General features: G+C 34.8%; 1 protein-coding gene across 2 annotated transcripts in view; it reads left to right on the forward strand.

Annotated features, from left to right (window-relative positions):
* Positions 1–27,376, forward strand: part of LOC122566562 (protein GDAP2 homolog) — a 68,607-nt gene that overhangs the window by 17,312 nt on the left and 23,919 nt on the right. Inside the window, exons 1-7 of one of the 2 annotated variants that reach the window (XM_043724009.1) lie at positions 19,730–19,879; positions 19,940–20,128; positions 20,199–20,341; positions 20,413–20,545; positions 20,626–20,735; positions 20,818–21,057; positions 21,131–21,299. In XM_043724009.1, the coding sequence (XP_043579944.1) occupies positions 19,944–20,128; positions 20,199–20,341; positions 20,413–20,545; positions 20,626–20,735; positions 20,818–21,057; positions 21,131–21,299 (980 nt within the window). In that variant the 5' untranslated portion in view covers positions 19,730–19,879; positions 19,940–19,943. Of the gene's footprint in view, positions 1–19,729; positions 19,880–19,939; positions 20,129–20,198; positions 20,342–20,412; positions 20,546–20,625; positions 20,736–20,817; positions 21,058–21,130; positions 21,300–27,376 lie in introns of those variants that run through there. The other variant, XM_043724008.1, reaches the window with a different exon arrangement.

Below are 27,376 nucleotides of genomic sequence, written 5' to 3' on the forward strand. Positions count from 1 at the left end.
TTAAACTGCAGCAATTATATCAATTATTCTTCTACGTTCCAGAAGAAAATGTCTAGTATCGTTAATTTTCTAACAAATGTTTGCACGTATCATTATCTTTTAATGCAGGATTTTTTAATAGATTTCTTATTTCATTTTCATAGCGTCGAACTTTTACAGTTGTATAAAAATTTACAAAATTTAATATACTTGTATCTAAGTAATTAATACGTAAATGCTATGATAAATGCAATATATTTTTATTAAAAGAAAAAGAATGTTATGCAATTCAGATAGTGAGGTATCAAAGTTGGATAAATAACTTATATAACGTGAGCCTTTGCGCTAAGATCTGAAGCTCTGTCAATATGCTTACATTCCTCTAAAACACTTCGAATTACCCGCGTATTATTCAAATACAAGAACTTGCGCCAAATATTTGGTATCGTGAAACACGTGTTCTGTGGAAAGGAACAGCGTTTCATTGTGCTACTGCGACGCAGTTCACTGTACCGCTAATCTAATAAAACAAAACGATTCCTACATTTCCCCTGGCTGATTCATGTCGTACACGCGTTGAATAGTTCACAGGTTTCGTGGCGAGATAAACACAGTTCTCTACGTCTACCTTCTCACGATTGCAATATGTTTTTCTACAGTTTCTCGAGCAATGCTGCTTAGCAACATGCAAAGAGTAGAAAAATTATCATTTCAAAACCAGAGATAGATGTTTATTAATATTTAAAAATAATAAGATAAGTTTTAAGAAAGATATACGTGATGATATAAAAGATACAGGTGTCATGTATTATTCTTTTTTAAGAAATTTGTTATACAGTTTCCCAGGAATACGTACGAATCGTTTAATCGATGAAACTTTAGCAACGGATGAAATTCTATAGAATTTTTGTTGAAATTATTATTGAATGAAAGACCATAGAGAAATGTATAAGTCGATTTTTGTGGATTTTCTATTTTTGCTACAATCATGTGAAAGGAAATATGTAGATTAACGTGACCTAATTACGAAGCCATTAAAAATGTATTAGAAATCTATCAGTATTGAAACCTAAATAATTGAGATTCCATTAAATTTCAAAATAAGCGATAAGTAGACTGCAGATGTCTGTGCATTTATGGAAACTTTAAAGCTGCAAAAATACGCAAAAATATATGACACGTTGAAACTTTAATACTATTATTATATTATTATTATTATTATTATTATTAACTATTATACTTAATGATATTTAGTGGAAGAAACAAATCTCTAATTAAATTATATTTTCTCAATTCTATTCGTATAAAATATAAATTTACGTAACCGTTCATACTTTAATCTTGAATCATTGACAATCCAGGTTGCAAAGAACGCGTCAACGAAGTTCAGAACAAATAAACTCAAGAAACGCGAAGTACAATCTTGACGCACATACGTGTCTCAATTATACTGTTTTCTCTCGACTGTCGCGCAACCAGGAATGAATCATTTGTTAATTAGCTCGTTGGATGCCGTTCACGACTAAGATTCATGAGCACGCTTCTTGCTTTTTTTATTTTTTTTACTCTTTTCCTTATTATGACCAACGTATTCTAAATTCGAAACAATAAATCTTATTCAGTCGTTCGTGTAGCCGGTTGTTTGCATAGGAATCAGAAATTGTTATTGGCAAGAAATACCAGACGGTAATCCCTGAATGTTTTCCCAAGGGGAGTCGCGCGAATTAACGAGAAGAACGCGTCGTTGTGCGGTTCTTTCCGCTCGATTTTGCGTTCCAAATGTACGCTAACTCGCGAAAGTATTTCAACACTTGTACAAACTTTTTATGAATATGCATTATATGTGTTGCACGAAACGTTTTGAAATATAATTAACACTGTAATGAGACTAGACTATCATGGTTACGTTGATAAAGTATGAAACAAATCTGAAAATGTACATAGTAATCACAAGATATTTAATGAAAACATATAATTCACAGAGTGAATCATTAAAGTATTTAGACAATAGATTATCTATTGTATTAATAAGCATCAATATTTAGTGAGATCATCTTTAATATGTATTATACGTCCAAGATTGTTATTCATATTCTATACTAATTTTTTAATAAATATATTTTTACAATGAATATCTTGCATTTTTAGTATACAGTTTTAGTTCCGTTTCAAATTTGGCCAATTATGGTAATCGTGCCTTGTTGCAGTACTAATGAAATTTCAAAATGTTTTACGTAACACATACAATAAAGGCTATATGTATATGTATAAAAATTTTTTGTGGTAAGTGTCGAAACATTTTCGTGAGCCATTGAATGTACTAGAAATCTGTACAACTGGGAGTTCCACAAGTGACGTAACGTCGCGGTAACGGCATTTTCAATGACCCGTGTGCACGGATATCGAATACTTACGTCACGTGTAGTCATTGTCGTTGCACGCTCGTTTCGATCGCCAATCTTTAAGAAGACGTGTACATCTTACGTACAGCGCAAGAAATGAGATAAAACTTTGGCTTTGTTTAGATGCAGAGATAAATGGACTGTGAATGTTTATGTATATTGATTATTTTATGAAGACAACTAAAGGAATGGAGGCAGAAATTTGTATTATCCATTAAATGTTATAACGATTATAGCACGATGTTTTGACACTTAATTCTGGAAATGAATAACGTAAATGAATGCGTGTAATATGCAAAAATATAAAATATACGCGAAGTAAAATATTCTCTAGTTGCGGTAATAAAAATATGTATGTGGATAATTATTCGCAGTCCAGTGATAAAGTAATGTTAGCTTAGTGTACATATATTAGAAAATGTGGTTAGTTTGAGATCTGAACTCGACAGGCCAATACCATACATTAAAATTGCAAGTTGTATGCAACAACTATATTTTCAAGAAATCTAAATACGGAAAGATAACATTTAAGGAAAAAAATTTCAACATATTCGATATCCAATGGCGACTGAAATGTTTTTAAGAAGGCGATATGTCTAAACATTGCGTTTTATACGTAACACACACGTGCAGATATATCGGTTCGAAAGGTCGATACTCCGCGAAGACGCTTCATCGTCGTCTCGCTTCTCCTCGCGATTAAAAACTGTCCTCGAAACATTCTAGTACATTTTATATATATGTATATGGTCATTCCCAGTGGGAAACATCGACACAACGTTGTTTCTGTCCATTCTATTTGCACGTGAGTAAGATTCTTTTAGAAATTTTCCAATTTGAACTGGTGCGAAATTTCAATGCTCCAAACTGCTGTGAGCAATTTTGACACAGATAACGAAGATTTTGTGAGACATTCGTGCTATGTGTACAATAGTATTCGACGGAGAATACCATTCATGCCCTTGGTATTGATATAGTCGACATAGTGAGTTTGTAAACTGAAACATTGTGCGACAACATCTATTGATGTATCTGTACGTATCTAGGCTCATACACGTCATACGAAGGCTCTTTGCATATTACATTGTACAAATCCTTCATTACCATAAATCTTCTATAAACAACTTTCAGTAAATTTTAGCAATTGACGCTCTCGCTGCTACTGAAATTTCATTATTTCCACCAGACACAATATACCTTTCTATTAGAAATTTTATTATGTCTAACTTTGTTATCGATTATTATTGGGATTATTAATATTCATTCCCAATAAAAAGTTAAAAACACATATATTTTTCGATTGATGCCAGAAACGAAAGAAATCTTAAATACAGAAATAATTATTTGCCAAATCTGAATTCTTCATTCTTCGTCTCATTGCTGTCAAGGGAGTTAAATTACTCATTTCAACACTTTACCGCTATCCGAGGGTTAAATTACTTATTTCAACCCTTCAAGCGTATCAGCTTCAACTACTGACCGATTTTACGGCATCATTGAATCTCTTTCATCAATTGTACTCGTTTCGTCGCTTGCTACGAATGGATAGCAAAAGGTAACGAATTCTGGGAATTTTTAGCACAGCACTTTGCTGGCTCCTTTACGAGGAAAGGAGACCATGCAAATTGGACCGTCTGGCTGCATTAAAGGACATAATCGAGAATATTCAAACGATTGCGTCATGCGCGAGAACCATTATTCTTATATAGCATCTCGACGATTGGTATGTCCCGACGAAAGGTCGAAAATAATTTACGACGACGTTAAATAGCTTCGAGTCGCAGTTCCTGCGGTGGATCGCGAAGGAACTGAATCGAACACGATGGCTCGTTTCGCGTTCCTCGACAATATTCGTTCGTTCGAGCTGTAAGCTCTATCGACACTTAATTATCAATGTTACCGAATATTCCGTAATTGTGTCGCGATCGGTTTTCGTTTCGGAAAATTTCTACCCTTCTCACGCGTTATAGCATCGAATCGTAAAATATAAATTACGAAGTGGGAAGACAATGATGAATGGGAAATAATTGTAATCCTTTTGTGCGATTGGAATCGCGAAAGGATAAATTATGAGTTGGAATTGTAATTTTTCGTAGCAACGAGTCGTAAAGCGTGAGTTATGAACTGGGAGATAAATCTGTCCGAAGAGAACTATAATTTTTTTCTAATTTTAGATCGCAACGTATAAATTATAAAAAATGGGACAGTTGCGAATGGATAGCAGCGATTGTTTTAGGCTGATTCAAAGATTAAGGGAATACGAAAACAGAAAATTTATGAGTGAAAAATGGTACGATGATTTTTATATTGCTACTAATCTTTGATAATAATCTTTTATGATACTGTATGCCGAGAGCTGTATAGATTTTATATAAAATTAGGACATGATAGTTAATAAGAGTATCATGATATTTTTATAATATAACTGTAAACATTTCTTGCAATAACTAATTTATAATAACTTCAAGACTTTGTATTAAAATAATTAAAAGAAAATAAATGAATGTACAAATCGTGGAGGAAAAAAATTGCAATTTTCTTAGACTAATTCCAAGAGTGAGTCGTGATCAGTTCGCGATAATTCTAATTTATTTTAATTATACTCTTACCAGTTCAAAGTAGCACTCTGTCGTAAGAAAATATTTCAAAAAGATTAGTAAATAACTGTGTCGCGACAAAACGAGTTCGAAAATGTGCACCGTGCAAAGTGTCGTTCGATGGTATAATCTTATCAAAAGTTTTATCTGAATCCCGCGTGTAATCCTATTATATTCCCTACACTTCGTGCGATACGGCTCCACTTTGAAAATCCCAGTTGCTCACAAGACGAGGAGAAACCAATACATTCCTAAGTATTATACGCATTTATTCCGCGGATTCGTTTACCTGACTCGAAACTGTTGTCCGACCGATTTCCAACGAGATTATTTATCAGAATTAAACGATGCAAATATTTTTGCCGCTTTTCCCACGTATTTTGAGCATGGAAATATTTTAGAAGTATTTATAACATTTAAAAATAATAGATAGATAATATTTCGTATATACGAAAGGATATAAAAAAATAGAAAAATAAATTATCTACGCTGCTGAAAATAATTATAAAATTGTTCTCCGCATCACTTTGATTTTTCCATCCATTCTCTGCGTGTGTACGTTTTTTGAATTATTACATTAAAGTCAATTTTTATCACTAGATCGCGTATTCTTGTATTTTTGAAAATATAAATTTGTATTTTTTAATGCAACTGAAAGGAGGAATTATTAAAAATTACAAGAAGTATTTTACTTTGAATATTTCATATTGTTTTGCATATTATATGCACTCTGTACATTTTTACATCTTCAAATTTCCCACGAATGTATAAATGCCAGCGGTCTGTTTGCCACAGTGTCATATGAATAGCGAATCAATAAATTCTAGTCAATCTGTGGATCCTAGAGAATTTCTATTTGCCCTATTGCTTAATAAGGTTCTTCGTGGTAGCGATCCTTTAATTATTTTGAGTGTAGTTTGATCTGAAAAGAGAAGAGCGACTTTCAGATATTCGAAACGTCTCCACTTTAAAAACAAACGTATGAATCACAGGTGGTACGCTATTCGTTGCCCCCTTATTACTTGAAACTTTTCTTTTTTATCTTGTATTATTTTGAAGCTTTGGTCTGGCCTACTTGTATGAAACACTGTATATTATTATATACCGTCATCCGTAAGTGATGGTCAAGCAAATTAATGCAAAAAAAAGAATATTTGCTGCTACATTTATCGTTTGAATATCATTTGTAATGTTTATATTGAAATATTCATATTTCTTTCATCTTCCGCTCGACTATTTTACTAAGAAAAATTTGTTTGCGTTCGTTAACGCTCCTATTACGAGTAGATAATCGCTTTAAAAGATTGTGTTATACAATATTCTAACACGTGATAGAATTGATCGTACTGGGAAATCGACGCTATGTGTTCATTGTGTGCCAGTTTTAGACTTCTCGAAATTACCCTTCTATATAAACAATCTTAATCTTCTATCAAATTAATTGCAAGTACGACTTCAACCGCAAGTTATGAGAGTCGTTTGATGATTCGATCTTTTACTCGATCGTAACGTCAATTTATTACAAAGATAAAAGGTCTGATATTAGTCGTTTTAACTGGTTAAATAATTCTCGTGTTACTTATACCTTTCACCAAAATCAAGAGATTTTTCACTAATCCAGTTTATCTAATTAATTTCTGATAGACTCATCGTCGCACGATATTCATTCTCGAATCATTTGCAGTTGAAACAGCATTTCGATTGCGTGTCAAACGAAAGTTTACACAAGAAATAATCAAATGTGATCTAAGAAAAATTAGCAGGATCTTTCATATCTTCGCGTGACTCTGTCGAATAACCAACAAACAGGGCTGGAGAAATCATCGAGATGTTGGACGATTGCTTAGAAAGAATGTTATCGATGCTAGAAACCATTCGTCGACACATCGTTTGCACACTGATAACGCCATGGAATTAGCTAATATTTGATCGATAATCGATCTGGCAACTGCTAGCGCAATCTCGAGACCAGATCCTCGTTCTCACTGACTCACCAGCGATTTGTCGAAGCATGATCGTTGCTCGGATCGCAGCTCGAATTGCTCCGGGCGAATTTTCTGATCGATTGTACCATTATTCGAGACGACGCGATTACTTTAGAATCGTTAGAAACGTGGATATTTTACAGAAGATGTCGTAATTTTGCTACAAAAGCGACACAATTTGATGAACGTTTTTTTTTTTTTTTTTTTTTTTTTGAAGTATCATATGTCAGCAAGATCTTCACGATTTTTAAGGTTTTACACTGAAAATGATCAAACTAATACTAACTACGTGGAATAAAGTTCACTTTCATTGATTTTAAAACAAATTATAATCATTTTATATCATCAATGGAAAACCTTGTTGATGAAACAATTGATTCGTTGTAAATACAAAAATCATGGATTAGGATCCACTCCATCGATTTTAAAGCTGATCATTGAAAACTATGACATTCGATAAAGAAGTGTAACATCTGGATCTTTTTCACGAATGAGATATTATTATATATTATTATTATAAGAGATATTATTAAAATATTAAAAACCGGGAAACTCTTTGCTACTTGCAGCGTTAGCGTAATTTTCCAAAAATGTGTATACCAACGAATGTTCGCAAGTCTTTTCGATTTCACGAATTACGCGAAACGAAACGCAGTAGATCCCACGCGAACGTAACCGTGATAATTCGTTTACAATCGTCGATCTTTTCGCGCAAGCTCGTTAATTACCATCGAAAAAAGAACAAGAAGAAAGAAAGGAAAAAAATTGGAGGGATATTTTTATCTGCGACGATTCGATTCCCCGCAATTTCTCTTTCGATCGACGTATCTTTGCCGGAGGATCAATTAAAAACGGTGTTTCTCTCGCCCTCGGTTTCTCTCGTAACTGTTAATTTCACCGACGATTAATGCCACTGCTGGATGAAGCTGTCCCACGGGATTTTTCCTCTATGCAAATTCCACGGCTGCTTATTCCACGGCATGGAAAACGGTGACCTGGAAAGCGGGGCTCCATTCGTCGAGAACAATTTCCCCGTTGGGGCCAATAAAACCACGCGTACTACACCTTCTTTCCCTCGTCCACGTATCGGTGAAACGTGACGAAGAAAACGGTGATCTCTCCTTTTATCGCGGTGCAAACGACATGGAATCAAGCGATCAACGATCGTTAACCGTCGCGTACCGTCGCTCCTCTCGTCAGATAAGCCGACGTCGATATCGCCGCTTGTCACCTTTTGACTAGTTTCGGGAAATTTCCATCGTCCGTAAAGGTGAAATCGAACGGCGCAAGTATTTCTTGAAGAGAAAGTGAACTTGTTTTCTTTCCAAATTCAGTCAATATTAATTTGTGAAATTAGTCGAACAGTGAGATTAAAGTTAAAGCAGCTTTCAAGACCTACGAGACTTGTAAGGTGCAAACAAGTTGTATTGTGAAAAGTATTTTAGGAGAAGTTTCAAATAAAAGTTACATTGAAATGTTTCATTAGAGGAAAATGGCGCGTGGATTGAATTTCTGATATTTCAGTCTCTCGTTGAATTTATCTTGTTCAAATTCGAACTGCAGAATTTCTGTTTTGCTTGTACCGACTTTGGCGAGCTGCTGGTAGCTCGTGAAACGTGTTAGCACGAACTAGAACGTCGTTTCGATAATTAATTGGGTCAACATGTTCATAGTGCAACGTGTTCATAGATTGCTACGTTCCAGAGATAGATTCTGTTGACTTTGATGTCTGAGTGATTTATCATTCATCATGATTCATTTGTTAGTTTATTAATTATTTTGTTAATATTAGAAACACGGGATATTACACCAGTTACACTAGACTAGTGCATATTGCATACACAGAGTCTAGTAGTTACAGCTAACAAGAATTTTCCTGTTGAATGTACTTATTTTATTAAAGAATAATCGACTCGAACATTAAAATAAGAAATACCAACAATGAGAAAAATAAGTCAATGAGACCAAACAAAGATGGGTTGGGGCAATAAGAAAAATTGAAGCGAAGACGCCAAGATAAAATTCCAACTACAGAAAGAAAACAGCGCAAGACGAGATATAATTAAAAATGACAAACATAAATACATAAGAAAGAGTATCCATAGAAAGAAACACAATAGAAAAAGTGCAAGATTTCCTGAAATAAAAACGACCTATCTAAATAGAAATCTGAAGATTCCTGGGATATTCTAAAAATTCCTAGTATTCCCTTAAGGGCATATATCAAAAATGGGAAAGTGGCAGCAGCTTCAAGTATGCCGCGATATTGAACTAGAAAGTTACCGATGTGAAAATACAACACGATATACGTGAACTATACACATTCGATAGTATATACCGTATTTCCTGTAGTCTTTTTCACGCTGTAACTTGGAATCTCCATCTTCTCAGCTATCCGCCTATTCAGCCTTTCCAGAATGTACGTGTGTGTATCGTATAAACTTCACTCGACTTTTTCACCGATCTTTAGCTTTATATATCGTGGAAGCTACAATATCCTCGTTTCTGTGTTATATCGAATTATCAATCGCAAATTCATTGAAATCGCGTCTAACAATCTAAGACGCTGAACAGATAAGGCGTTCCACTCTCGACAAAAGACGCGCGAAAGGACTGTGTCAAGAGCTCTTTGCTTTGGCTTGCGAAAGAACACGCCAACACGTCTCGATTTTCGTTCAAGATGTACGTAGTACTGGATATACATGCCACGACAAAAGAACGACAATGTAGGCTCGCTCTTGGTGTCTTGCAATTTGGAGAAAGACAATCTCAATACGAAATTTGATACTTCTGTCAAGAGAGAAACTAAAATGGACGTATCATTGGTGTTACGTCGCGTGAGATGGTCCGTGCGACGTCCTTCATTGTCTGATCTTCAAGGCCCAAGCACCGTTATACAGACCTTCGATAAACCTAAGGTCCCACCATAAACTGAATCTTATTAGCTTGCAGGAACCTTTAATCCTGCAAGTATTTTCGATTTATTCTTCGACTTTCCTAACGAAAAGTGTGAGCAACAAATCCGCTTTCTTCATACAGCAAAGACACCCACTCCAAGCTTTCCTCCGTAATCACACAAGAACGAATTTCACTTGTTCTCACAACTACAGAGCAGTCACTTGTGCTCTAGACTTCATCTCTGTACTTGATCTCTAGGCTTGTCACAAACAGTAACATTCGAGTAACAGTCACAGCTCATCAGTAACAGTTAAAACACAGTTCGAGGAACAGAAGGAGTCAGAAGTCAAGTCAGCAGAATTGCCAAGTCGAAGACAGTCAATCGACAGAAGATACATCATCACAGTCGCCAACACGAAACGAGCCTCAGGTCGTACTCATTCGTAGTTTAGCATTCCACATACGCATCATTGTATCACGTCTTGAAGTTGTTGGATTGTTGAAAATATATATTAACCTGTTAATATCAGCGTTATATTCAGTCAACCACCCCTATTATCTTAATCGAAATAGGGGATCGATCGATTCGTGGCGTCGATTATTCGAATCCTAACGGGAATTTACGACTGTTGGCGCGCTTCTTCGAGATCGTTTCTCCCCGCGAACGGTCGAAAGTTCAGTTGGATTAAAAAGAATATAAAAATGTTAACAGGTCTAGGTACATTGGGAAAAAGGTTAATATTTATTAGCACGCGAATGTTGATTCATTAGAAATGAAAAGCAAGATTAAGATACATCGATTTGAAATTAGAGCAAACAACTAGGGGTACTAAGATCTTATAATCTTTTTGTCAATCAAAGATTGTCTAGTAACGGAATCCTGACTTCCAATATAGCGGAAAGTTTCTTGCAAATTATGATTTTTATATATGAAACTCTTTCGAAGTAACTTTAGACTGAAATTAATAATTATATGCATGGCTGACCTCTTCCACCTGTTTAACGTACACGTATACGCTTTTTGATACATATATTTTTATCTTATTTATTGAATATTCGTTATACAACGGCTGCGAAAAGTACTTGTACACCATTGTACTCGTTATTGTATTTACATATTTATTAATTGAGAACTCGGAGAGCTTGTGGAAGATTAATTAGGTCAAGAAATGTAGAACCGGACGAAAAGACGGTTCACTGAAAAATAAAAGTATGTTCAAATATTTTTCGTAATCATTGCATTTCAGATTCATTTAATTACTTAACTTCTCAAGGAACAAATTAATGAAGATCAGAAAAGAATAATTATTTCTCACTTCTCTGAGAAGAATAATATATACAACCGTTGAGCCTTAAGCTTAATTATTCATGAGAGAATTTCATACATTCACGAATACTTATCGACAATGTATATCTCAAGAGGTTAATTACCTTATGTAATTACGATCTGCATTATAAATTTCGCAGTCCACAACAACCATCTCAACAATTTAATTCTGATAATATAACTATTCATCTTAATACAGCAATACACTATACAACGATACTTGAAAAAATCCATTGTTTCTTTCAACGACACAACAAACTTCATACTTCATGTAGAAACTTTCAGCAGGCCTGATAAATTTCATATTTCGATCTACGCTTTCCTCGATCCATTGGATCAACTAGAGAACTTGGCGATATTACTTCAGCCAATTCTCCATAACGCAATTAATGGGTCGAGTGGAGCGGAATCTGGAGATCCTCTTTTCCCTTGATATTTTTTTTCCGAGCCAGCTGTTTTCAGCTTCATCGACGGGAACAGGCGGTCATAAAGGATTTGTTTGGAAGCCCCGCGTTACAGAACGGCGTAATATCGAAAAGGCTTCTTCGGTGCATTCGTCTGTCACGGTTAACACATTCCATCACCTCTTTCGCGAGTAACCAATGGGTCACCGTGCTGTCACGTTTAATCGTAGCCTGTTACGACTACGCATTCGATCGTGCTATTCTTTCTTCGTTTTGTTAAGTGATTAACACGTTGAGTGCTACGGTAGTCACCGGTAACCCATGTTTTATTAAATTAATAAATTTGTTTTAATAAATTTTTCAGAATGAATTTTAAATAAAATAAATTTTACGCACTAACAAATAGACAACAGCGTGAATGGCGTTGATAACATCGTCAGAGGAAAAGTGGGCAAACATAGTATAATATTGCAAGGATTAAACGTTATGGTGATATATAATTCGATGCATCGCGGCTCCCAGGGCAAAATATCGAAAATATGTGAATCTATAAAATTGGGAAAATATCTAGAAAAAATATTCCTTATACGTAATTCATTGTACTCTAATTGTGGAAATTACCCATGAGTCTATTATTCTTTTTCTTTATCTAACGTTTATCGAGCTCGTGGGTATTTTTATACCTCGTCATAATGAATTACCTCGAACGACTTCAATGACTCGCCACAGTGATGATAAATTGTTTCGTGATTATAAGTAACAGGAATTTTTAATCTATCTCTCTGTATTATTTGAAATTCTTTGTACTAGTGTTGGAGTTAGATTGAATTAATTGTAAAGGAGATACACACAGTTTAATAGGGGACAATCTACGTATTTCATTGTGGGTTATTAATGATACATTCGTTATTCTTCGTACTATCGTTAGTCGACGTGGTTTATTAATAGTTGACGACATCTCCAATGATATTCAGCAGCATAAATTATTTAGTCAAAGTATTCTTTGTAATTCCTTTTGTCGACCCTCCAATCAACTCATTTAGCAAATTACCTTTCAAACGCCGCTTTCTTTGGGCTATTTTTGGCCAAATGCTATCTTTCAAAATATTAAATAGCTCCTTTTTTTAATTTGAGGAAAATATAAAATGTGAGATATATAAATTCGAAAAATCAGAGTTAAAAAATATACGTCTTATAATTTTTCCAACGATTCGCAATTTTGATGTCTAACGCGTATTATCCCGAATAAAATATTTGAATAAAAATTCTCTTTAGCATCGTAAATAAATTATTTCATTTACATCTTCATGCACAAGCATAGTCATGTAATAAGAAAGCAAATAGTGTAAGGAAAAACCAAAAGATTATGATTCTTCGTAAGAATGAAACATTTACGTGATTAGGCACATAGCCAGGAGCAATTATGTTATTCAAGGAATTTGTTTCGACGATGAAAACCGCGTGTTTACGTATGTAAATCTGTACAGGTGGAGGCACGGGCAGATTTGTTGAGCGCGCGTTCATCGGGGAATATTAATGGGAACGAGTATGCATATCGTGCCGGATGGAATTGGGATAAACATGCATTCGCGATTTCTCGTTATCCCGGCGTTTCGATGCTCATGTTTATTCGCTTGCTGATTTAGAGGCGCGATTAAATTTTGGCGCACGATACCACAATTAATAAATTCTTTTAGCCGAGAAAATATGGCACTTCACGTTTCTAGTATATAAAATTATATCGTAGTACACTTTTAACAAAGTCAGAGAATCTTTCATGTTTTGCAATTTATTTAATAATCTCTAGGTTCCGAGGTTAAACACTTTCTAGCAAATTAAAAATATTCTATTATTTCGCTATTGGAGGGAGGCCTACTTTTAAAGCCTTATTTTACTAAAACTAATTTTATTAAGTGACTATAGCACACCAGCGTTGATAAATAGCTGAATTACAACGTAGCGTTCGATTTTGATCAGTATAATTCTCGTATCAAGCTTAACCTTTTAATCTAAACTTCACCGTGCTCTGCATACCTTGAATGCTCGAATTAACATCGAACCCCAGTCGTTATTTCAATAGATACAGTTTTAATTATTCAAATTAAGGCAAACTTAAACATCACCATTTCTTACCTTAGACATTTAAGTTACCATTGAACTTTATTCTCACCGTCATTCAAACTTTTACCATTTCAATAATTCCGAAAAATTCTTTCTATTTCGGCACTAACTATCAAAATTCCTCTGCAAGAATGGCATCGATATACTCTGACGCAGAATGATCAGTCTGTTTGGCCTGGGGCGGGTGGAGGGATGCATTTGGTTTCCTCTCTGGTTGGCGAGGCATTTTGAACGAGAAGCCCCGCGGGGTGAGAAGCGAGACACGAAGTAGCTCGCAAATGTTCACCTTGCTTCGAATGTGGAACATCGATTGACCGGTGAGCCGTGTGTGTTAGGTCGTTTGTTGTTTAATAGAAAGGCGGCTATGGGTCTCCGGGTGGGCGACGGCGGATGGGAAACAAAGCTCGTCTGAAAGCACGGCCCTGGCGACACGCGGCGAATGAAAGTCGTACACTCTCTCGTTCGAGCCTTGGGGTGGCTTTCGTGGTTGGTTTCCCTTTTGACTCGCTGGGAAACAGGGCCAATTACGACCCGGCGTAATCGTGATCGCCCAGCGGCACTGGAACAGTCAGCACAACTTCGAACGTTAATTCGTCCGGTTGAATTTATTTTTCCATATTTTCGATCGAAGAAAACCACGTTTTAGCAAAGTAGAGCGAGGGATTGATACAACGCAGAGTTCGTTCGAGGCAGACGTACCTAATCGAGGAATGGATAAAAGCCACGGTGTTAATGGTATCAGTTCGTTAAATTTAATTAAATTCGATTGCGCTTGTATTTGGATTTTAAAGAAATGAAAACTTGCTTTCGATGGATTGGATAGCGTTAATTCGACGAATTTAATCGGACCGATTCTTGCATAGTCGAGATTGTTTGGTACAAGTATTTTTATCAGAAAGGAACGTTTGTTTATAATATTTTGTACCGGATTTTACAGTTTCAAATTACATTTCTCAGTATTCCTAGGAACTTTTAATGAGAACACTGTCTTATTCGTGTATTTGTTTAAAGATTAATTTCTTCGTTTACTCTTATATAATATTGTAATGAAATTTAAACAAACTTCTCCGGAATATGCTGTATATTTAGTAAAGTATCTAACAATATTTGCCTGCACGATAGACGCGTCCTGTACCGATGATTAAAGTATAAAACTTGCATCAAAGAGATGAAAACGAAGAAAAAGTGTCTCTCATACATTTTACAAAAAAGAAAAAAGAAAGGAATAAAATTTCTGTGAGAAATTGTGTTTTAGTCATTCCAATAATTTTAATATCAAAAGACCCATGTTTTTGAAAAATGAATTGCGTCGCAATTCGCGCGATGATTTAATTCATTAATTAGGCAAATTATTCGATCGATACTTGAAAAACTAAATCAAACCGTGTTAGAAGAGAATTTTTTAAATAAATTCTCTAGAGTGGTTCGCTTAAAGTGAACACAATTATAGAATGGAGAAAATCGAGAGTATTTGAGGTGGAAAGTATGGTTTGAGTGTTCTTCGAACTCAATTTGCGTTTATTGTTTCCGATCGATTCTTCGACAGGTATACTGTCCTGGGTACCTCGTTGAGTAGTGGCAATTTCCAGTAACTCGTTTGAGCTGATGCAGTTAAGACCAAGAGGAAAATCTAGCTTCGAGGTTAATTAATTTTTCCGGAATTATTCGAAACAGTGGATTCGTTTTACCCCGTTTCACGTGCAATGGAAACTCACCCCGAGAGAATAAAATTATTAAATCGAAGAACAACTTGTTCAGTGCTCGTCTTGCGTGGACGCAAGAAATCTATGTTATTTCCAATCTGACATGATATCTTACTATAATTAAACGCACGACTGACCGTATCATATTTTCAACAAATGTTCATAAATTAGATTTATCGCGATTGAGTAAAACGTATATTAAACTCAGTGATTTATAAGAAGATCGTTAATAAAATAAAAAGATTATTATAAATATACAGATTAACCTTTATGTGGAGACCCATTGCCACACATGTTAATAAATCTCAGATTAGTTTGCGGTTTTATTTCTAGATCACTACGTTATAAAGGTTAATCCAATATAATTATCTTATCTGAAGATGCGTACTTGTTTGCTAAGATCATTAACAATTGAAAATCTTCGAAAGCTAAATTTTTGTTTCCTAAAGTTTTTTACAATTAAAAATATACTACGAACGCTGAATATTTATTTCTGAAGATTTTTTACCAGACAACATAGGTTATAATAATGAAATAAAAATTAGATCTTCCTTAACGACGAATAGTCGCCAATGAAATATTGATAAGAAGACAATTAACGAAATAGTCATATTATCGTAATCACGAAGATTAAGGAAGAAACGTGACAAGATCTCGACTTAAGCCAAATATCACAGAATCGAGACTTCCGGCGGCGTTAAGCAGCAGCAAACGTATCGAGCTTAGCCGTAAAAAGCACAGTCACGCAAGCTGCTAACAACCACTTGCATCGTGGAATTGCAATTATAAGGGGGCAATAAAGATCACATGAAACGTCATAGGTGAGCTTTTGAGAGGTAGAAAAGGAAAAAAGCTTTTATTGGTAATCGTTTAATCTAGGTCATAGCAGGAGATATCTTTATCTTCTCTCTAGGATAGTCGAAACCGTAGAAATAGTGGTCCCCGAGGGGAAAGAAGGGACAAAAGGAAGTTTTCCCTCGGAGAAACGGGAACTCTTCTAGACACATTTCAAAGTTCGATCGCTCGATATCGAGCTGGAAATTGTGGAAAAAAGAAATTGAAGCATACGAAAACTTTGCGACAGTTGCATGTAGTATATACGAGTGGAAAGCAAATGAAATCTCGAGCTGTCTCTTCCTTTCTCTTCACTTATCTTGGAAGTTTTCTTTGAATGATTGATGGGCTGGAAGTTTGTTGGGAATAAGGACGAGAGATAAGGTGGAAAGAGTTCTTTGGAGGTGGAGTATGAGGCTCGATTTCGAATGCATGTTCAAGGATGATGGTGGTAAAAGTGGAGGGCCCTTTACGGCCGATTAGCTCGTCGGCGTTTGCCTTTGTGCTTGGAATAGATTGAAACATTAACCCTTTCGTGGTAAGTCGAGGTTGAAGTGATCTTTCAAAAGCGTCACTACCGCACCTCTGCGTTTCTATCATTCTGAAAATTGTTTCCAACTATTTTAGAATTGCAATAGAATTTCTTGTATCTGCGAACCGACTTAGGTTTCAAGATCCAATGTATGTACGATACGTGCACAGCATGTTTGATAGTTTGATTTAATTAAAGATGCTGCATGTTGACGTGACTAACCTTTCGCTCGCGCCAGCGAGATTAAATTTAATTAAAAACTTTAGACAAAATAGAACGTCACAACACTCGTCTATTATACAGGTGCCATTCCGGGGCGTATGCGTTTCAAAGTTCTCGCTCTTGGCAAGTGCAACCGACGATCGTGAAATAGAAATAGAAGTAATAAAGTAAGAAAACTACTGAGATAAACGTTGGTATTTATTAAGAAGAAGATTTTTTTATCAGCACAATTTCTTATGTTTCTTGTAATTGTTCTCAACTGGTACGTGTTCAACACTATAGTCGTAGAAACTTTATAATTTGAATTTATTTTTATATCTTCTAGGCGATTAAAAAGTTTCAATTTTATGCTAAAGCTTTTCTTCACACATTATTAGCTCTTATTGTTAATTGAAACAAGAACAATATTAGAAATCAAAGATTCAATGATCGTATCAACATTGATGAAAAAGAATATCCAATGAAGTTCAATGTGGAACTGCATGGCTTAATTTTCTTATGAGAAGAAATACTGAAATTGCATGTTATCGCCAGCGAATATCTAGAATACATGGCCATGACCCCCCACGTAGCTTTAGTTCGATCTTGGCAGACAATGTTTCCCTTTAAAATCGATTAAACCGGATGTGTTCTTAACGCGCGCACTCGTACCAAGAACTTTGCAGGGTAAACATCAGAATTCATTTATACGATCGATGAAGCATCTTGCTCTACATTCGTCAAGGTTTTAACCGTTCGTACACGGCGCTGCCATAAAAATGCTAATTTATTCCATTGTGCAATGTTACTTCAGCTGCTCGAATGTTCCACTGATAAGAATTTCCTACCGGCGAACAATTTGCGGTTTCTCGCGTCTCTGTTGACACGAACTAGCAAAAATTATGAATGGAATGTCACGTTTTCATAGTTCCATTTTCCTCTTCCTACACCGTCTCCATTTTCATCGATAGTTTCTCTAAAACAAATTGACAAATGGTTTTATGCAAATAATATCTAGAGTTTCTTGCGCGATAGAGAGGAGTTCTCAGGAATTTGATGAAAGAAGAGTAGGGTCCGATCGATGGGAAGTGGATCTTCGCGAATGACGCATTCTGAATACGCATTTCAGATCCTCCCTGTTTCCAACATTTAGCAACATGTTATACCTAGAAAATGAACTACATTGATGTACACTGGAAATTGTTTGTCGCTTATAAAAATTCACTTTCTCTTTCCCTCTTTGTTTTCTTCAAAAAATATTAGAATTCAAAAGTTCTGTTCTAATTGAACAGTAAATATTTTATTAACTGACCTTTGGTCTAAAGCAAGAACTGAATTTTTTTGAGAATATAATAGATTAGGTTAATCAACGTAATTCTCACTTTTGCTCATCTCTAGCGCTTGGAGCCACCTAAAGTGGTTGAATAAATTAGTCGTTAAATGATAAAATAAATGGAATACGTTTTTGCTTGCTATTAGAAATATACGTTTCTGACATTTACAATGGGTGGAGAGATAGTTGATTTATAAAATAAGAAAAAGGCATTATAATTTTACAAAATAAAATTATATTTGTCAAGGGCTATGATGAAGATCTGGTATATATCCCAGATTAGATCATTGATACTAATGTGATAAAAATGTTTAGAACGAATGTAACTGTCACAGTTTAACAGTTTTAAACTCTTCTTTATCCAATTACGCGTATACCATCTTCTTCTGTTTTAGTCTGCAATAGTACCTTTGTAATTTTTATATTTAATTATCTTGAAAGCAAACAGGAGTTCCACCATAAATTAATAACTAGAAGGTACATATATGTAATTACACGATGTTGTAATTTAAATTTTTAGGATTATTGTTCTTGTATTGTATTGTACTGTTAGTGTTTATCTCTGACGTCTGTTTGTCTCTGACCGACATTTATGGTAAAATCTTGTTTGGTATGTTCTGTTTTGTTCTGTTTAGTAGAGGTTTAGTAACTTTTACTATGTCGTCCGTGGCATCGTACAAACAATATTGTGTCGTGAGATATCTCGTCCATGGTTGTGAAACGGTTAAAAAGGATAGCAGGGACCTAGTAACGCAAAGAGGTCGATGATCCTATTCTTTATGGGGTTGTCGGGATATAAGTTCCGCAGCAGGACAGACGGCGCCAGCCTCTGTCTCCTTGCCATTAGGGAAGCCTACATTCTGTGTCCAACACGGACGCACGTTTCATCGTTTCCGTGGAGGGAGATCTCACACAGACGGGCTTTAACGCGCAGCACGTGATTGCATGCGCACAGGACCACACGGGTCCTCCACGAATTAAGTTGTTTTTCCAAACTCCCGATCGGGGTTACGTCCTTGGACGCCCGCTGCTCCCGTTAGCCCGGGGTGTGCCCCAGATTTTCATCGATAGCACTGTTTATTTTTAGGTTTCCACGATATCGGAGGTGGTCCGCGCGTCAGCAACTATTTCATCTTCGGCTTGGGGTAACTTTCCCGACCTTGCCTCCCTATAGCGTTTTATGACCCTATTAAATTCGATAAAGTCTTCCCCTATATTGTATTCCTGCGTATATATCTATACAATTTCCCCGTGTGATCTAATTTTGTTATTTCCCTCGATGTGTGTCGGTATCGTATTTTGTGTCTTATTTCATCGAACGATAGAACACGTGGCGTTCGATGCGATTTGAATTTCGCGTCAACTCGAGCGCCACACTGCGCATGCTCTTTAGTCGTTAGCGTGACATTTTGCGGAGGAGCATAACAAAGAGAATTCGATATTCGTGAATGAATGATGTGGAAGAATGGTAGAATAGGAGATGGAGGGATTTGTAAATGTCTCGGGCAGCACATGAGGAATTTACATCGGATTATTTTTAGCTTTAGTTGACAGAAGAATGAGGTTAGACTGAGCTCAGTACAGGCAATTCGTTGATTTTAATGATAAATTTGTTTGTTTCAGCTGAATGAGGCTCATGGAACCCTTGGGTGTTGCCCCGGATATGGTGGAGACGGGCGCATTGAAAAAATGGTCCGACTTCCCTGTCCAGCACCGGTTCACTGATTACTCCAGTTCCATTGGAGAACCTACGCATCATACTATCAGTCCTTTTCCTTGTCAACCAGCACTTAACAACAAACTTGCACTATGGTAAAAACAATCAGTATGAAGAATAAATTCAATTTGTCTATGAAGGATTATAAACAATATTGTATTTCAGGGCTGGAGATATTTCTGTTTTACAAGTAGATGCAGTGGTGAATTCTACCAATGAAACAATGGATGATAACAGTCCTATGTGCCAAAGAATATTTGCTCGGGCTGGTTCAGCGCTTAAGATGGAAATATTTAATGAAATCAAAGGTACATAGTTTGTAAAATAAGAAATAATTAGATTGCTTGTAAGCATACAATATAAATGACTATGTTTACAGAATGCAAAACAGGTGAAGTAAGAGTAACACAAGCCCATGGGTTACCTGCACGTTTTATTATTCATACTGTTGGACCAGTATACAACGTGAAGTACCAAACAGCAGCTCAAAATACATTGCACTGCTGCTATAGGTAAATTTCATTCATCTAAAGCAAATGTATTTATGATATATAGATAAGTAGCATAAAATAGTACTTAACTTTTCTTGTAGGAATGTTTTACAAAAGGCACGAGAGCTTGGTTTACGCACGATTGCGCTACCGGTAATTAATACTGTGCGGAGAAATTATCCTCCTGATGCAGGAGCACATATTGCACTTAGTAAGTATGAATTATGTAAATTAATATAAATTTTTAAGTTTAATGAGTATAAATCCATTGGGTATAAATTCCCTTGTAATAGGAACAATAAGGAGATTTCTGGAGCAATATGGTGATTCTGTAACATGTATTATATTTGTGTTGGAACCGTGCGATCTTGGAATATATGAAGTTCTTCTTCCTCTTTATTTCCCAAGAAATTTAGCAGAGCAAGATAATGCGTGTTGGCAGTTACCAAACGATATAGGTGGGATGGATGGTGAACCTTTACTTCCTGATCGACAAATTAGAATCATCGACAATCCTCAACATACTTTACATGGTAATAATATAAATCGATATTAAAAATGTGTATATTGGTGCAGTTATTTATTGAAATCTTCTGTTTATTACAGGCGATGAAAGTATAGAACTATCTGCGCAATTAGAAACATCCGTTAACATCGGCGAACACGCGTTTGCACAAATGCAGGGTGATTTAGATAGACAAAGACTCCTCGGGGAAAGGCCACCAGCTGATCCACTTGCGGATATCATGCTGAAACAAATGCAACAGAAAGAAAGGTATGATTGTTTGAAAAATATCTTTAGATCAATGTTTTTCGTTTTGTTTACTCTATTACTTTAATATGATAAATTTGACGAAATTCTGTATCAGTGCGTTTGGTACTGTAAAATGTTTAAATATAGAATATCAAAGTATTGCAAAATAGTCAACTTTAATAGTGCACTGTTGCAATATTGCAATATGTTGTTTGTTCATTCAAAGAAGTGTTTTTCACTTATTTTTGCCAGGATGCTAATAAACATAGTATCTTATTCATGCAATGTTACGAATGTAATTCTATACAAAATCAACATCGGTTTTGCGTGTCACAATGCTATTTTAACTATTTAGCAACAAACTGCTATCTTGCATACCAATACGTATGTGATCTATGCATTATCTCAGTGAAAAAAGTCCTTACTTATCAATATTTCATAATTTGTATATGCATCGTGAGTCGATAAGGAAGGAAATGGAATTGCACTGTTTCTGTTTCTATATTTTACGTATGATTAAATTTTTTATCTACTGATATATTAATAAGATACCTCAAAAAACATACTTTCTCACTTACGGAATGCAGGTTTCTTTAATACCAACCTTTGTTACACGAATGTTTCATTCAATGAATAAATGCATATTTGTTAAAAGAAAATCAATATTTTAGTACCGGTACTATTTGCGTAGTAACACGTACTACGTTTGTATATTCATATTTTATATTAGTTTTCTCCGGGTTTTTTAACTTCACATGATTATATAATTCCACTAAAATATTCCTACAATTTGAACAATTTGTTATTCATTCAATTAATTATTCTATTCATTACATAATATTGTTTTATTACAATATAATATTTACAATTATATTCGTAATTCTATAGATTGATATTTCTGTCTTCTCTTAAGCGATCTCACACCATGTTATTTATTATACGTATATCCATATTAATAATATCGATTAAATGTCGATTAAATATCGATTTCCTGTCGGTCAATGGAATTCTTATCTACTCATTACGATGGAAAAACTGTCTATCTTTATATAGACAGCTGCTATCAATAATATTATCGATGGAAACGGCCTCGTAACCTTTCCATGTCTACAAACTCGTTTACTAGAAATAGCAAAGTTAGGTATAAGAATATTCGATAACTAAACCATTTGAAAAATACAGTTCATCCCATTTTCCACGAAAGTTCGTTGCCCATAGTCGCCACTTCATTACACGACTATAATGTCTTTGTATTCACGCCATCAAGATAAATCATATGTCCAATCATGATGATTCATTAAACAAGATAAGTTTGAGATTCACTGAAGAATCCTAACGCTGTTTTATCATATCTTGCACTAACGATAGAAACAGGTTGTCAATCTGCAGTTTTGCACCTTGACAAAAATATATTTCAATAATTTGACTCCAATTTTCTGCAATTTTCCTTAATAATGGAAGATTATATCATTAGTATAGAATGTATTGTCCTTTTGCTATTACTCTTGTAGGATCGATGACTTCAGCAATCATTCAAATATCTATACACTGCCTTCTTAAGTAATTTCAAATATACAATTTCCTAAGATCTGCTATATCTGCTATATATCTGCAAAGATTTTGTAGCGCTCTTCGTAATAGTAGCCAAAGACATCGCGCCCTCTCTTGAGTTGGTGTTATTCTTAATAACATGACCTTCCAGGTGTAAAATCAAAATGTTAAACTTCAGTTTGTAGAAAAAAAATATTTTTAGACATAACCCTGGATAACGAATTCAATAATTTCAAAATTCTAAAAATACCCTGAGTTAAAAGTGTCTTTAAATAACATGGAAAAATTACAAGCGTGAAGATTTAAGTATGTCAATCATAGTATAGTGCACATAAAGGGAAAGAAATATGAGTCTACGTTATAAAAAATGAATACACGTGCTGTATGTGTGTTAGGAAATTATTACTCGATATTTGCAGGTATATATAACCCTTATAGTGAAAGGATTAAGGGTACTTCACAACAATAACGCAGTTTTACTAGCGCGCATTATTAAAATCGCTCTATCGAAATCACTTAAAAATTTCAAATTTTCCATTTAATTTAGTACCTTGTAATATTGATGAAAATAAATTAATCGCTGCAAGCATTATCTTTGCATAGGGAACTTTAGAAGATATACAAGTAGAAGATGTGAACCTTGCACCATTGTTCATCTTCCAATGTTGAAAATTTAATTTTTCATTTTAATAAAAGAAGATGAAAATTTATAACGTTACAAACTTTCGTATAAAATAAACCTTGCTATAATAAATCTTGTACATGTGGTGTTAATTCTTTGTAAGATCGACGATGCTAATTTTTTGTATAAATTTCTTACAAGATCGGTAACAGCGGTTTCTTGGTCAACTTCTTGCAAGATGAACAAATGCTAAATAATAGTATAAATTATCTTCATGTCCTTGGTCACTCAGAAGTATCTCATGTTTTTCAAAATGTTCACACGCCTCTAATGCCGGATGTACGTAGTTTATTTTGCGTGATTTCAACGACGCCGTAAACATTGAAACATCTGGCTCCATTAACGACGATCTTCCGTATATGTATTTTGCGAGTGAAAATTGCCCCACTTACAGCAACATTGCCACACCATTAACAATTCAACCGTTCCTTTATTACCGTGTATATCGAATAGACAGAAACGTTCAGTACTTTCTACGTTCCACCACGTGAGCAGCCAATTTCTTGGTTTTCAGATTAAGTAAATGTAAATTCCGGGAAACGTCGATTTTTTATTACCTTCTGTGCTAATTCAAGGTGTGTCTTAAAAGCACGTTCTCGACGAGGGAGTGTCTCGAATCGGTCATTTCGTTGATGGAGCACCTTGGATCCATTTTAATCGAGGCCACGGTCGCGAAATCGTGAACACAATCGATTGAGAAATCGTCCTGAGTCGTCGTGATCATTATCTTTTCTATGAAGCTACAAACTCATTTGTTCCAACCTAAATGAGAAATCTATCGTAAAAAGTAGTTGTTTTGTTCCAATACTTATTTTTTTATACGCTCTCGCTATGTTCAATAAAATTCGTATCTAATTGTGAATTTTTTAAATGTATAACTATAATTATGCTATATCTTATAATAGATCACGAATTATGAAAATTATCTCTTTTATGAATTGCTATCATTGGAAATATCGTACCTGATGTTTTATATATTATCATTATGTTCACTGAAACTCATAATCAATTTTTATGTGACAGTAGGAATTTGTAAAACAAAATTAATAATAGCACAGGCATGCATTATGAAGTATTTCGGGAATGTTTGTTATAATCCAAGATAATGGCGAGATATTGTCAAAATTATGCTTCCGACTTCCGCAGGAACTTCGAAAATCGTTTGCTTTCTGTTTTCCAGTTCGAGGAAAGACTCGATTTATCGCGTAGCGTGTATATCAATGATGAATCTTCCTGTAGCCTTCAGAGAGCTTTAAAGCAACGACGCATACCGGAAAATCGAACGACGTTCTATTTTCATTTCGTTAAAAGCATGGTGTTGAAATAATTACAATGAGAATGAATGGAGGACGAATCGTATATACAAGATGTGCAATCATTATAAAAATGAATGTGGAAAGAGGATGATCCTACAAGAAAAGATAAATAAAGAAAAGAAGATTCTGAATATTTTCCTTTTGCAATTGATAGTGAAGATTATTTTGACGTTAGAAAAATTGAAGATAAATAATACGTAAAATATAAACAATGTAAAATAATTGAGAACCGTATATAATGATTTAATTCAAGGAGAGTCATCGTATGCAACATCATGCATTTTGAACAATTTCTGCATTAGTAAAATGAATCTTAGAAATTATACCTTATTTTCATTTGCAAACTCATTGTGAGTATACAGAGATAGATAGTACCATACAAAGAGACTGATAAGTAAGATATCAACGTTATTTGTAAACGACATATCATTCCCTTGTGACAAAACCATGAATGTGCAAATATTCGTTTTTCTTAGTAAGGAAAAGGACACGATATCTTTTCCTTTTGCGTTTTACTACATAGATTAAAGCAATGAATGTATTTAACAAACATAGTATAACAGTGATGATTGTACTCTAAGCTTGATTTATCGCCTTATCTGATTAAGAGAATTATCCGATTTAATTTTCCAATTATGTGTTTTACCTTGAAGTGTGAGTTTTTATAATCTATCGACGATTCGTTCGACTATGATAAAGGATCAGATTTAACACAATCCTTTTTTTCTATCGTCAAAAAAATTCTTAATTTTAGGAAAAATATAAGAGAATTGTTATTCCAATGCTACTATGATTTTTCTTAAAACGTTAAAAATTTCTTTGTTTAAACAAGGATAAGATTCGAACATACAATGTATATATAAATACGGGAACTTCAATGAGATTAAGTGCTCGCATAGGCAAAATATATTCAAAACCTGATATCCAAATATTGTATTTTATATTCTACACTTATTTCTTCACACAGAATCGCTCTCTTTTCGATTGTACCATAATTGTTGGAATACTCGGTATTTCTTTTCGATTCGTTGAGAAACGGCCATAATACTTTCAATCGGAAATCACATGGAAGAAATCGACTATTAGGGTTCGTTGGGACGTATACTCATAGCAAGGGGGTTTAGAATAATGTGGAATAACATAAAGTTAAGGAGACATTGATTTCAATCTTCCGCTTTGTATCTTGACAGTTTCAATCACACTGTCTGAGACAATAATCGAGGGTAACGATCGAACAGTAGCAGCAGCAGCAGCAGCAGCTGATTTCCACCAAACGAATGCGGCGTTTTATTAGATTAGAACCAATCGACCCAGAAATGTGAAAGCGTAACGCAATTTCCCGTCCAGCCATCAATACAACAATACCCGCCATAGAATTAACCAATTGCGAAAGAAAATAGTCAACTCGAATTCCAAACTTCTGACAATTGCACGAATTTACAGGGGAGAAAGCAGAATGTATCATCGTTATTCTGTCAAATTGTTCAAGTAACATTTCTAAATGACTTGATATTAACGCTTATAATAGTAATTTTTCTACGTTTAATTTATGCTGTATCATTATCAGAATTAATATTATCACAGTTGTACTTCAAATTAGAATGTTCCTTACAAGTTGCATTCGTATGTGTATTATGCAAACCAAACATTTGCCGGAGACCTTCGCTGCTAATATTTCGACAAGGACAGTGATGATAAAATAAGTAAAATCCTGTGTGTCCATCTTGCAAATCACAAGCTATTTTATTTTAAATATGTATTTATCTCACCTGATGTTAAAAAGTGAAATTATAAAAATTGTTTCTGCAATAGAATTTGTCAATTTATCGAAATTAGTAGTCAAAGAAGTCAGGAAAGATAATCCTAGAATTTCATAACATACTGAAACAATTTCCAAACAATTTATTGTAACTAAAAACCGTATTAGATTTGTACTTTTATGGTCATTGGCTGACATAGTCGGAATTAGTCAACGTACAAGAATCAGACATAAGAATCGGATTGGAAAATAGAAGCAGCTATAAATACTCTTGTACAAAACGCGTGCATCATGCATTCCTACGTGAACCCAGGTCTAAAAATTCACGTTGGTTGATGGAAAATATAACGCATCTATCCTACTACGTTAGCCAAACGTTATTCGCGTAATCAGTCAATAGGTTTAGATGAAAAGCGACAGCTTTCTGTTTGGGAACGTTCCCAATTTCGCATATTCCAGTGACACGTGCGTGTCATGCATCACAGTGTCATTGATTCAGGGAATTCTGCACTTAGAATTAACGCATGTGCTGTCTGTATAATTAATAGTATCTGTAATGTTAAATGCTGGTGTTTTCAATTGATCCGCAGTAACGGAAAAATCGTTCTGCAAGTGGGAAATCGTATGAAATTTATTTATCGAGAATTTGGCTGAATTTCTGGGAAACGAAGTTAAAATTACAGCACAAAATATTATTTATAGAAGTTCGACTCATATTCGTAGAAAAATTTGTTTTTAAACGTCGTAATTATTTTTCACCTTGTTACTCATAGCAAATAATTATTTACCC

This window comes from Bombus pyrosoma, linkage group LG4, assembly GCF_014825855.1.
Source record: "Bombus pyrosoma isolate SC7728 linkage group LG4, ASM1482585v1, whole genome shotgun sequence".
Lineage (NCBI taxonomy): Eukaryota > Metazoa > Arthropoda > Insecta > Hymenoptera > Apidae > Bombus > Bombus pyrosoma.